This window comes from Doryrhamphus excisus, chromosome 13 (genome assembly GCF_030265055.1).
Source record: "Doryrhamphus excisus isolate RoL2022-K1 chromosome 13, RoL_Dexc_1.0, whole genome shotgun sequence".
NCBI lineage: Eukaryota > Metazoa > Chordata > Actinopteri > Syngnathiformes > Syngnathidae > Doryrhamphus > Doryrhamphus excisus.
In genome coordinates, this window is record NC_080478.1 from 1512292 (window position 1) to 1524326 (window position 12035).

Here is a 12035-nt window from a genome sequence, read left to right on the forward strand (position 1 = left end):
AAAATCATTCATCATGGGTCATTCATTCATTGCATGACGCCTCTCTCTGCAATCCCCATTATCCCCATAGCATGTCTTATTAAGTCTTCCTATGTCACTTTGCCTTCCCTGACCCGGCAACTAAACCTAAACTGGCCTCAGTGGACAGTGCCCGCCCACGTCATTGCTGACCAATCCAATAACATGTAATCCTTATTAGGAACAATGCATGTGACACAAGTCCGCTTTTATGACTTGGAACCCGGAACAACATTTTGAACCCAGTTCCCCCCGCCCCACCACCACCACCAAGGTGCCTGTAGTCCTGCTTGTTGGTATCTGTGTGTGTGTGTGTGTGTATGTATACTGACTGACTCCTCAGGGTTGCGGTTAAAATGGCCAGTTAGTTACTAAGGGATGTTTTTCCAATCAAATATCATGGTGATCCAGCAACAAAAAAAACTAATTACAGTGGTCGTTTTAAAGGCTGTGTGACAAATTTAAGCTCGATCTCACTTACGGGATTTAACAACATTGCCAAACTGTGGTGTATTTGTCAGAAAGGTAATATCATAGGGGTGCATGTTTTGACGAATTTAAATCCATTTGTGTGAAGCTGCTCAGGAGTGACCGTGCACAAACACATACATAGTGTCTGGGTTTTTGTCTTTTTTTTTTAGAAAAAGACATTATTATGAGTTTTTGCTGTGAAAACGATCATTTTTAAATGTCGATAAATTACTTCTCATCCCCACTGTTCAGTTTCACTTTGACTGTGCACAGACAGAGGCTGACAGTTTGAAAATTCAAGGGTGTCGTCAGTGTGTTGGACTGTACAGATTGGTGGTGGTTCTGCTTGGTGATCTTTGTTCAGTGGACCAGTCATCCTCATTCTCCACTTTCACTTCACTCAAACCAAAGGAGGTTTTTGTACGGCTCTCAATCACCGTGTATACCTTCCACTGCCATGATCGCCAAGACAGTAGTAATCAGCGACATCTTCTGCCTGAACACCACTGATAGTCAGAGTGTAGTCAGAGCCAGATTGTGTGCCACTGAATCGAGATGGTGTTCCAGAGGAGCGGGATGATGCCCGGTAGATCAGAGGTTTGGGAGGCTGTCCAGGTTTCACTTGGTACCAACTGAGATCAGCACCAATGTTTGAACTCCCTGTGGCGCCGATGGTCACCGTCCCACCAAGAGTGACAGACTTGACTTTGTCTGTCTGGGTCAGAAAATCATTGGCGGAAGATCCTGAAAGGAGACGTTGATGATGAGATGCTTTTCCTTTAGGGAGCACTTGAAAGAGTCTTTGTCTCACCTTGAATCAGCAGAGCCGCCTGGACGAGCAGAAGCACTGGTGCAGGCCACATCCTGATGCACTTTTCCAGCCCAGTGTATGAAAAGAGTCCAGGCTTATGAAGACGTGATGGTGCAGCCAAGCGGACCGCTCATGCAAATAAGCTGCGAGCGCACCTGTCTTTGTGAAAGTGAGAGGGAGGCATGGGCAGAACCTCTTCCTGTTTCTGATCCATCACATGGAAACTCTTGACGTTTGTGTCGCACATCTGTCTGCTCCTTCTGACTCTGCACTTTCAACCTTTACTGCTTGGGGCTTCAAAAGTTCTTTATTCCTTATTGTTCTTTGTAGTTGGTTCTCGTCAGAGAGGTTCAGCCAATGAAATACACCTGCGAGAGCTGCGGCCGGCACTTTGGACCTCCCAGGCTGAAGCACTTACTGAATGGTTTCAATAGTAGAATTTCTGCTACAAAAAGCACCACATCACGGTGTCACCTGCCATTCTTATGTTTCTTGAACTTTTTGAAGCGTTGCATATTTTGGAACTGGAGCATAAAGCAAGGTCAGTCAGCTGTGACGCAAAGCCTCCTCTCAAGAAAATGATCTCTCTGGTACGGCCAGGTTTTTGTACGACCACCTCACGACCTTGCATCACTGTGGTGGAGTTTCGGTGGAGGGACCAAAGTCGTCATCGGCTGTGAGTACCAGACACTTTTATTTTTCAGCCAAGTGTTGTTGTCAACTTCCTTGTTATGTTGTTATTGTAACAGTAATGCTCATGATTTGATTGGTTTCTGACATGCTGGACAAAGTTACATAAAGTAAGTGCTCAACACGTCCGAAGTAGGAAGAAGCAGAGGGCATTTAATCCTAGTCCTTCTACATGTCTCAGCAAATATTGATATTTTTTTCACTATCTGTGTTTTAATGTTTTTAAAGCCGAAAAACTATAAAATAATAACATAAATCAGTAATTTTAAAATAATATGTGTGTCCAACTATGTTATACATACAGTCGATATAAAGAAGAAAACAGCCAGCATGTAAGCTTTGTGTTGTTAGATTTTTTTTTTGCTTTTTTGTCTTCCTCATTTTTTTAGTAATTGTATTTTCAAAAGAAAGAATAAACTGAGGTCCCCAAGCCACATCGCTTCTGCTCAGGTACGGCTTCACACAAAAGGGTGAAAATGTGTCAAGACATGCACCCCTACTGTGTTGCTGGTGCTATTATTTTTCAACCAAATACACCTCAAGGTGGTGCTGTTAAGAATCCCCATTAGGAGGATTGACTTAAAATGTCTCACACAGATCAACAAAACACCCACTGTAACGTTGGGGTGCTTAGTTGAATCACTGCTAAATTTGGTACGCATAGGGGACTGACAAGCACTTGTTTGGTAAAAAAAATATGGCCGCCATTAAAAGAAAATTGTCCATATTTTTTGGGTGCTGCAGAAAATGTTAAATATTGCGTCTCATAAGCTTTTGCATGATTCTTTTTGGGGTGCGTTTAGTTCCTTTTGAGAATTACTTGTCAAATCCTGACCATATTTGACCCCACCCATGTTGTAAAACGATGACTCGAGTGATTTAAGTGTTTCCTTACTTGTGTTGCAGGAGGTGTTGTCATGTTGATTGACAGGTCTAAAACATGAGCTATATGACATTGAAAGTGTCTATGTTAACATGTCCACACCCTTCTGCCCCCCCCCCCCCCCCCCACCAACACAGCGGGTGAGGTGCGGCCCCCCACGCTGACCATCTTCCCCCCCTCCAAGGAGCAGCTGCAGACTGGCAGTGCCACGGCGGTGTGCGTGGCCAGCGGAGGCTTCCCCCCGGACTGGAAACTGGGCTGGAAGGTGGGGGGCAGCAGCAGCACCTCGGGGGTGTCACACAGCTCGGAGGAGGCCACTAGCGGCGGCCGCTACAGCTGGACCAGCACCCTGAGCCTCACCGCCGACCGGTGGAGCACGGCCGGCTCGGTGGTCTGCGAGGCCACCATGCAGGGGCAGAACCCCGTCACCCAGACCCTGACGGACCCGGGCCGCTGCTCGGAGTAGAACCTGCGACGTCGATTGTTGTTTTGATTGCGCTTCTGTTTCCTGTTTCTTCCTGTTTGATGCTGGAGAACTTGGTGGAGAACATTTAAGCATTGTTCAATAAAATGTGGACTATCATGACGAGTCAGCGTCTTTTTCTCCAGGAAGCAAATCTGCTTTCTCAAGTACGACCCGCTCACACCTCACCATGAGGATTAGAATCTCATCCAACTCTAGTTTGCACTCATATGAATGCATAATAATATATTTCATCATACATTACTTGACATTTGAAGCTCATCTCAAAATACTTTCAAAATTGTCCTCAACATTCAGTTGAAAAAAATGATAAAAATGTGTAAAATATAACATTACAAATCACAAAAGTCAGAAAGGGGTCCAAAAATATCAAACCAAATGATACATGCTCATTTTCAAAGTGTGAGGTGGGCCGCCCATGCGGTCTTCAGTCGCCAACAGCTTAAGAAACATAAAGAAAAGCAAACCCGCTAAGCTAACTTCAGTTATGTTTAAAGGGTAAAGTACAGGTGTATGTCAATAAAGTACAATATCTTTGAAAAGATCATTTATTTGAAAAAGTGGAGCTCTTCTATTCTACAGATTGACACACAGAGTGACATTTCTTCATCGTTTTCAGTATCATAAAATGTGGAAAAATGGCCAAAAGGTTGACTGTTGTAAACTACTGGTTCAAGCTCTCATCAGCTAATGAACTGCAAAACTTCCTTGAAGCTTTTCATTGCTCTCTTAGTCTGAATGAAACTTCTGAAATCAGTTGACTTTCTCATCCTTTTCTAATTTATTGACATGATATCGCCAAATAAAATGCCTCTCATCCGAAGACAGCTGGAATAGGCTCCAGCACCCCTGCGACCCTTGTGAGGATAAGTGGGATAGAAAATGAATGAATGAATGAATGAATGAAGGAGTGGAAAGGTGACTATGTGGTATGTGGTCCTTATTTTTCAAGGATGAATTAAAAAAAGTGTTGGCAAAATTTTCGGAACATGAACCAATATTTAGAGGTTGCTCACAAAGGTTCAAGTATACCACAGTGAACCAAGTATTTTCAATGTTTTCCCATCTTATATGCTTCATTGTGTGCCAGGCCTCTGGCATGCTGTGTAATGATTCATGGCTAAAATTGGTTCATTGGATCATGCCGATCTAGGCATGAGGTATTATGTCTGCTGACTTGTGCTGACGGGTCTATAACCAATTAACGGCAATAAACGAGGGACACCTGTATATCTGAACCCGAGTTTCACTGTGTTAAAATTCGAAAAACCCCTGTGCTAAAATAAAATGAAATGAGTAGATTAGATTAGATTCAATTTGATATAGCTTTATTCGTCCCCCAGTGGCGAGATGTTATTGTTATCAGTGCATGTCAAATGTGCTGTATTACAAACAAATTGTCAAGGACATTTTTATTTCTTGATGGAGATGTCAAATTATACTTGATAACCTTCCTGGACATTCATTCATTCCATCTTCTGCATCTGTCTCTCTCCCACCAACTACCCTCATGTCCTCCTTCACTACATCCATAAACCTCCTCTTTGGTCTCCCTCTACGCCTCCTACCTGGCAGCATCCTTCTACCAATATATTCACTCGCTCTCCTCTGGACATGTCCCAACCATCTCAGTCTGGCCGAAAGGACTTTATCTCCAAGGCCTCTAACATGTAATGTCCCTCTGATGTACTCCTTCCTGATCCTATCCATCCTGGTCACTCCCAATGAGAACCTCAGCATCCTCATCTCTGCTACCTCCAGTTCTGCTTCTTGTCTCTAGACCAAACAACATGATTGGTCTCACCACAGTTTGTATACCTTTCCTTTCATTTTAGCTGAAACTCTCCTATCACACATCACGCCTGACACTTTTCTCTACCCGTTCCATCCTGCCTGCACACGCTTCTTCACCTCCTTTTCACAATCTCCATTGTTCTGAACTGTTGATCCCAAGTACTTGAAATTCTCCACCTTTTGTATCTCTTCTCCCTGTAACCGCACTCTTCCACTTGGGTTGCTCTCATTCTCACACATATACTCCGTCTTGCTGCAACTAATCGTCATTGAATCCTTTACATGAACCCCGAATAAAAGTGAAGTTGTCAGTGTGTTGGACTGTACAGATTGGTGGTGGTTCTGCTTGGTGATCTTTGTTCAGTGGACCAGTCATCCTCATTCTCCACTTTCACTTCACTCAAACCAAAGGAGGTTTTTGTACGGCTCTCAATCACCGTGTATACCTTCCACTGCCATGATAGCCAAGACAGTAGTAATCAGCGACATCTTCTGCCTGAACACCACTGATAGTCAGAGTGTAGTCAGAGCCAGATTGTGTGCCACTGAATCGAGATGGTGTTCCAGAGGAGCGGGATGATGCCCGGTAGATCAGAAGTTTGGGAGGCTGTCCAGGTTTCACTTGGTACCAACTGAGATCAGCACCAATGTTTGAACTCCCTGTGGCGCCGATGGTCACCGTCCCACCAAGAGTGACAGACTTGACTTTGTCTGTCTGGGTCAGAAAATCATTGGCGGAAGATCCTGAAAGGAGACGTTGATGATGAGATGCTTTTCCTTTAGGGAGCACTTGAAAGAGTCTTTGTCTCACCTTGAATCAGCAGAGCCGCCTGGACGAGCAGAAGCACTGGTGCAGGCCACATCCTGATGCACTTTTCCAGCCCAGTGTGTGAAAAGAGTCCAGACTTATGAAGACGTGGCTGTGCGGCCAAGCGGACCGCTTATGCAAATGAGCTGCGAGCACACCTGTCTTTGTGAAAGTGAGAGGGAGGCATGGGCAGAACCTCTTCCTGTTTCTGATCCATCACATGGAAACTCTTGACGTTTGTGTTAGGGCGTTTGAAGACATCCATCTCCAAATTGTACAATGTGTAGTGACAGTCAGTAGAAAGTGTGAGGTAGAAATGTATGCATATTTGTCCTTGTAGGGGGGTTGTAATTGTACCTTGTGGATTTATTGTTGACTTAGTGCTCGGGTAGTTGAGATAACAATGAGTTGTCATGTCATGGTTCACTGCACATGGGATGGTCTCTGCGAAAGTGGAGCAAAATACACATGTACGCAATACTAAATGGGTGTCTGCATAATTTGTGGATGAAGGTTTTGAAAGCCTATAAAGGCCCAAAAAAGGCCAGCATTGTTAGTCCAGTGAACAGCATCATGCCACGTCTATCACATGATTGTCTCGGGGCACTTGGTACGGTGAAGGCCGTGATATACGTGATATAGCCAGGAGCCAGAAACCTGCATGGTCACAACACCACCGGCTCTTTTGATGATAGACTGTGTCCAGGAGAGGGAAAGGGACAGCTCCCGGTCAACACCTGCAGGACCAGTTTTGCCGTGCCAGTCGTACAGCATGGGAACCACCCGGCTCAGCAGCCCCCCTTTTCTTTTCACTCCTGAAGCGTTAGATTTTTGTTTGCGTATACCTAAACAAATGATTTGTATGATTAAAATGAAGTTTAGGAAATCATGACAAAAAACATGGTCTCGAGGTTTCTATTGACCGTACAAGTTAGAATGAAAAAATATGACTGGACAAACTGACAAACAAACTGAACCGTGTCACAAAACAATGCAGGTGCTTTTTGAAATGTTTATTGTTCCACAAATATCAAATGATATTATAGACCAAATAAACCACCCTTTTGGTATTCTATAATAATAGTGAATATAACATAATATATAACAATATATCATAATAATGCAATATTTCCTTTATTGTGTCATCATTCGCTCTATAAAGTTGACATGTATTTTGTCATAGGCAATTACTGTAATGTAGTTGTAATGTAGTTGTAATGTAGTTGTAATGTAGTTTGTAGTTGAACTATTACAGCTCATTGTTAGCCAGGAGGCTATTTTTTAAGTCTTGTACCCCTCATGTACTTATCTTTGTCTATTTACATCATGGGATACGGTTGAACCAGAGAGCAGAAAAGAGTATGGAGTGATTTTTATCAAGATTTTTATTCGATATTGAATAACCATACACTCAAAAAAAAAATGTTTAGCCTCAACAAAAAAAATCAACGCAACAGTTTCCATTCGTCTTTCTTAGTTATGACAACTTAATTTGAAATTGCTTTGAACCAACAAACAATATTGCATTGCACAAAATAGCTTTTCCTCTTCACTCAAAGCTTATTTTAAGTAATGCTTACTTAATAATTGTTGTCATAGGGACAAGTTTTTAAGTTCGTAACTCAAAAAAGTATGTTGAGTCAACTGACTTCATCATTTTATTCAAAGTAGTTTAATTCGTTGTCTACTTAATTATAATAACAATGCACACAGCTTTTTAAGTAGCAGTAACTTAATATATATATATATATATATATATATATATATATATATATATATATATATATATATATATATATATATATATATATATATATATATATATATATATATATATATATATATATATATATATATATATATATATATATATGTATATATATGTATATACTTCATTTTTTCTTTTTGGTATTTTTTGTACTTTCAAGAAAGACAGTTCAACCACTGCTTTTGTGCAATTAGCTGCATATTTTTATTTTGAACGCGAGCGTTGCAAAAAGAAAGTAAGAAAACAATCTTACATTTCAACTGCTCCTCTGTGACAAAAGTTTGTAAATCTTATGTATGTTTGTGTGAGCAGCTCAAAATAACCACATACAAAGTCTTCATAGATATATAACAGCAAAAGACAACTCGTCCAATGTTATGGCAAGAGACAAACTGCAAAAGAATGAAAGCTGGCAAGTGAAGGAAAGAGTTTCTGACCTGACACCTTGCTGAGCTTCACGGGAGTGATTTCTTGATAAATGGGATCTCAGGCTACCCCATGTTTTAAATGAACAAAAACAGTGCCGGTGAATGCATGGCAGACGTTCCCCACCATGGCCATGACGCAACCTGTAGTGTCTTAGCAACCCAGTTTGTGTAGAAGTTTCAAATCTACAAAGTTTGCACTCACAACCCATATTTCAAAACAATGACACATTTAACAAATGTAAATCTGATTAAAGTAATTTAAGATTACATCATTGCATTTACATGATGATACATTTCCACCTCCAGATTTAAACAGGTAGACAAGATAAAGAATGTACTTACTACTTTGATTCCTCTCAGAACATCAGATCACCATTTGGGGGAAAGTCCAGCTGCACATGTGAATGAACAAAATATATTTTTTTTCCGGAAAAAATGTGGCTGTGGCACTTGGGTAACAGTTGCTGTAGGTCGCAGTTACACGGCTAAACTAGCTCAGGGGAAGAATACAACTAACATTTGGTTACAGTGCTATACAAGCTAGCAGTCACATGTTTAAACAAGCTAAGTTTTACTTATCTCAATGAAAGTCTACTGTGACTAATTTAAAGCCATCACTTCAGTAGAACAATTAGAAATACATTTTACTCACCATGAAATGTTGTTTCAGTCTCCTGCACTGTCTTGTCTTGTAGGAGATGGAACTTAAAATGTTGAGAAAAATGATGTTACCAAGCTAATTTTATTAAGTCATGGCAACTTGAATTTTGTTTTAAGCTTACCAACAATAAAATTTGAGTGTATATGACATGCTAAATAAGTTCATGTAATAGCCAACATTATTATTTGAACATAACTTAAAAAAATAAAGTTAGCAACTTGGAAAGTTTATCTAAATCAATTAATTACATTTTTTACATTGCATTTATGTATTAAATCAAGTGGTGTCAAAAGATACTCTGAATTATTTTTTGGAGTGCTGTCTATTTTTCATGGGAGATTTCCAGCTCATTTTTCATCTTCTATGATCCCCTTTCAATGTCCACTTTGTCTATTTGTATTTGCTCGTACATGTCCTGTCTGCTCTTACCAAATAGCGTTATTTTAGATTTACTTTGGTTCAAAGATCATTTATTTCATTTATTTGCTCTAGTGCAGTGATTTCCAAAGTGTGGGCTGCGACCCCCTGGTGGGCCGTGGGGGTACTGAAGGTGGGCATGAGGTGGGCATGAGGTGGGCATATTTTTAATCATATAAATATGATTAATTTTTGCAAATATTATTTTTTAAATTGTTTTTATTGTAAAATATTTATTGCATGAGTTTAAAAAAAATATGTATAAGCCTAAGTAATAACCTATTGACTGTTATTGACCTGTCACAATATTTTAGGAACCTTATACAGTTTATGATCGGAACGTAGCTCTCTGGTCATCATGCCAGGGGGTCATTAACGGAGGAGCACGTAGTATCTAGTGGCGGGAAAAATGGAGCGGCGGATTACGGGTGTAAAAAGAAAAATTGAAAAAGCAGAGGCCAACGTTCAACCTGTCTGCCTGTCGTGCTCCGAGGTGCTGTCTAATGAAGCTCTGAAACCTTGCTGCGCCGCCATCTGGAAACTAAACATGAAAAATATTCATAAAAGCCACAAGAATTAAAAAAAAATAAATGAAAAGAATATCAGAGCCAACAAAAAACAATTGAATCAACGTGTGTCACTGAAAGTGACTACAAAAGAGCTGTGCATCTTGCATCCAAACCCTTCTAATTTTGGAGGTAGGATGCTGTGATTAATTGTATTGTAAAGGCTTTTCTAAGAACCATAAATACTGCAGCTGCTCACTTTCTGTGGTCTATAGTGTTAGTTATTTCCTCCATAATTTTGATCAGTGCCATGGAGGTTGAAATGTTAGCTCTGTCTCCATATTGACTATCTGCGAGTAATTCATTCTTACTAAAACATTTGTCCAACCTGTTATTGAATAGCTGCTCCATAATTTTAGAAAATTGTTGTAATAAGGAAACTGGTCGATAATTTGTAAGTTGATGTTTGTCTCCATTTTGAAAGCTTGTAACTACTTTAGCTGTTTTATTTTTTTTTAGCAAATTAGAAAACAACACATCACTTGTGTTGTGTGTGTCTTGTACTATATGACATGTGTTATGAAGTTGGTGTAAATAGAACCTCTCTGTGATTAAAGAAGTAGACAAGTCCAAACATCTGCATGTTTTGATCTGACAAATGGTGAGTAACTTTGATCAAATGTGGAATTACTGCAGCTTCTGTTTGAACATTAAGTCGGATGCAGCTGTTTGAGTCAGATGGAAAGAACAATAGGAACAATGAGGTAGGTTGGATTGCACCTTTTAAAGTGTTTTGCCCACATTTTGAATTAGCATGTGCATTACAACCCCCATTAGCGACAGTGAGAAGTAGCTCAACTTGGTGTTATTGAAGACACTTAATAGTATTGGTATGACATCATTTTCTCTGATTTCAACTTTTTCTTCCAGGCAATCTCAACAATTGCAAACGGGCCCTGCGCCGCACTGTGGACACGCCTGGCTGAGCTCCACAGACAGAAGGACACTTTTATTGAAGAAAGGATGAATCCTTGACATGAACCCCGAATAAAAGTGAAGTTGTCAGTGTGTTGGACTGTACAGATTGGTGGTGGTTCTGCTTGGTGATCTTTGTTCAGTGGACCAGTCATCCTCATTCTCCACTTTCACTTCACTCAAACCAAAGGAGGTTTTTGTACGGCTCTCAATCACCGTGTATACCTTCCACTGCCATGATAGCCAAGACAGTAGTAATCAGCGACATCTTCTGCCTGAACACCACTGATAGTCAGAGTGTAGTCAGAGCCAGATTGTGTGCCACTGAATCGAGATGGTGTTCCAGAGGAGCGGGATGATGCCCAGTAGATCAGAGGTTTGGGAGGCTGTCCAGGTTTCACTTGGTACCAACTGAGATTATCACCAATGTTTGAACTCCCTGTGGCGCCGATGGTCACCGTCCCACCAAGAGTGACAGACTTGACTTTGTCTGTCTGGGTCAGAAAATCATTGGCGGAAGATCCTGAAAGGAGACGTTGATGATGAGATGCTTTTCCTTTAGGGAGCACTTGAAAGAGTCTTTGTCTCACCTTGAATCAGCAGAGCCGCCTGGACGAGCAGAAGCACTGGTGCAGGCCACATCCTGATGCACTTTTCCAGCCCAGTGTGTGAAAAGAGTCCAGGCTTATGAAGACGTGATGGTGCGGCCAAGCAGACCGCTCATGCAAATGAGCTGCGAAGGCACCTGTCTTTGTGAAAGTGAGAGCCAGAACCTCTTCCTGTTGCTGATCCATCACATGGAAACTTCTGACTCTGCAGAGGTGGCAACAAAGGGCTGGTAAGAGCGCCTTCCACAGGCAATCTACTTTCACCATAACTTCTTTTAGCAAAACAAGAAGTTCAAGAAGCACGACCCATGCATGAACCGTATTATTTATACATTGGTAATTCATTTAATACATAACCTTACATTATTTTTGGTAATATGGCAATTTTTGCAACAGAAAAATGTTGAACATGGGGCCTGTTGAAGGCAGGAAGTAATAAAAAGTATTAATGATTGATGTGAACGAAGAAGGGGTAGGATTAAGGAAGATCTGCTCCTTTCTACTCCTTTTCAGATGTGATGATATGATGTGTGATGTGTGCACTCATCTATGCATTTGTATGCATGTTTGAAAAAATCAAAGCAATTCTATTTCATGTTGTAAGGGCCTTTTATTGTGGCCTGTCATACCTGTAATCATGCTGACTAAAAAGCATCTTGACATGTCACACCTGTGAAATGGATGAGAAATAGGCTTTTGTTTACTGCGCCTTC

At 40.9% G+C, this 12035-nt stretch overlaps 4 gene segments (V, D, J or C); 1 reads left to right on the plus strand and 3 right to left on the minus strand.

Annotated features, from left to right (window-relative positions):
- Positions 1-797: 797 nt before the first annotated feature.
- On the minus strand, positions 798-1364 carry LOC131140253 (Ig kappa chain V region 3547-like). The segment is given in 2 exon segments: positions 798-1233; positions 1301-1364. Coding segments are annotated over 2 exon segments (363 nt in total).
- A 14-nt stretch (positions 1365-1378) lies between these two features.
- On the plus strand, positions 1379-3443 carry LOC131140696 (Ig kappa-b4 chain C region-like). The segment is given in 3 exon segments: positions 1379-1411; positions 1901-1976; positions 3011-3443. Coding segments are annotated over 3 exon segments (438 nt in total).
- Positions 3444-5505: 2062 nt separating this feature from the next.
- On the minus strand, positions 5506-6024 carry LOC131140219 (Ig kappa chain V region 3547-like). The segment is given in 2 exon segments: positions 5506-5895; positions 5963-6024. Coding segments are annotated over 2 exon segments (363 nt in total).
- A 4834-nt stretch (positions 6025-10858) lies between these two features.
- On the minus strand, positions 10859-11455 carry LOC131140577 (Ig kappa chain V region 3547-like). The segment is given in 2 exon segments: positions 10859-11237; positions 11305-11455. Coding segments are annotated over 2 exon segments (363 nt in total).
- Positions 11456-12035: the final 580 nt, after the last annotated feature.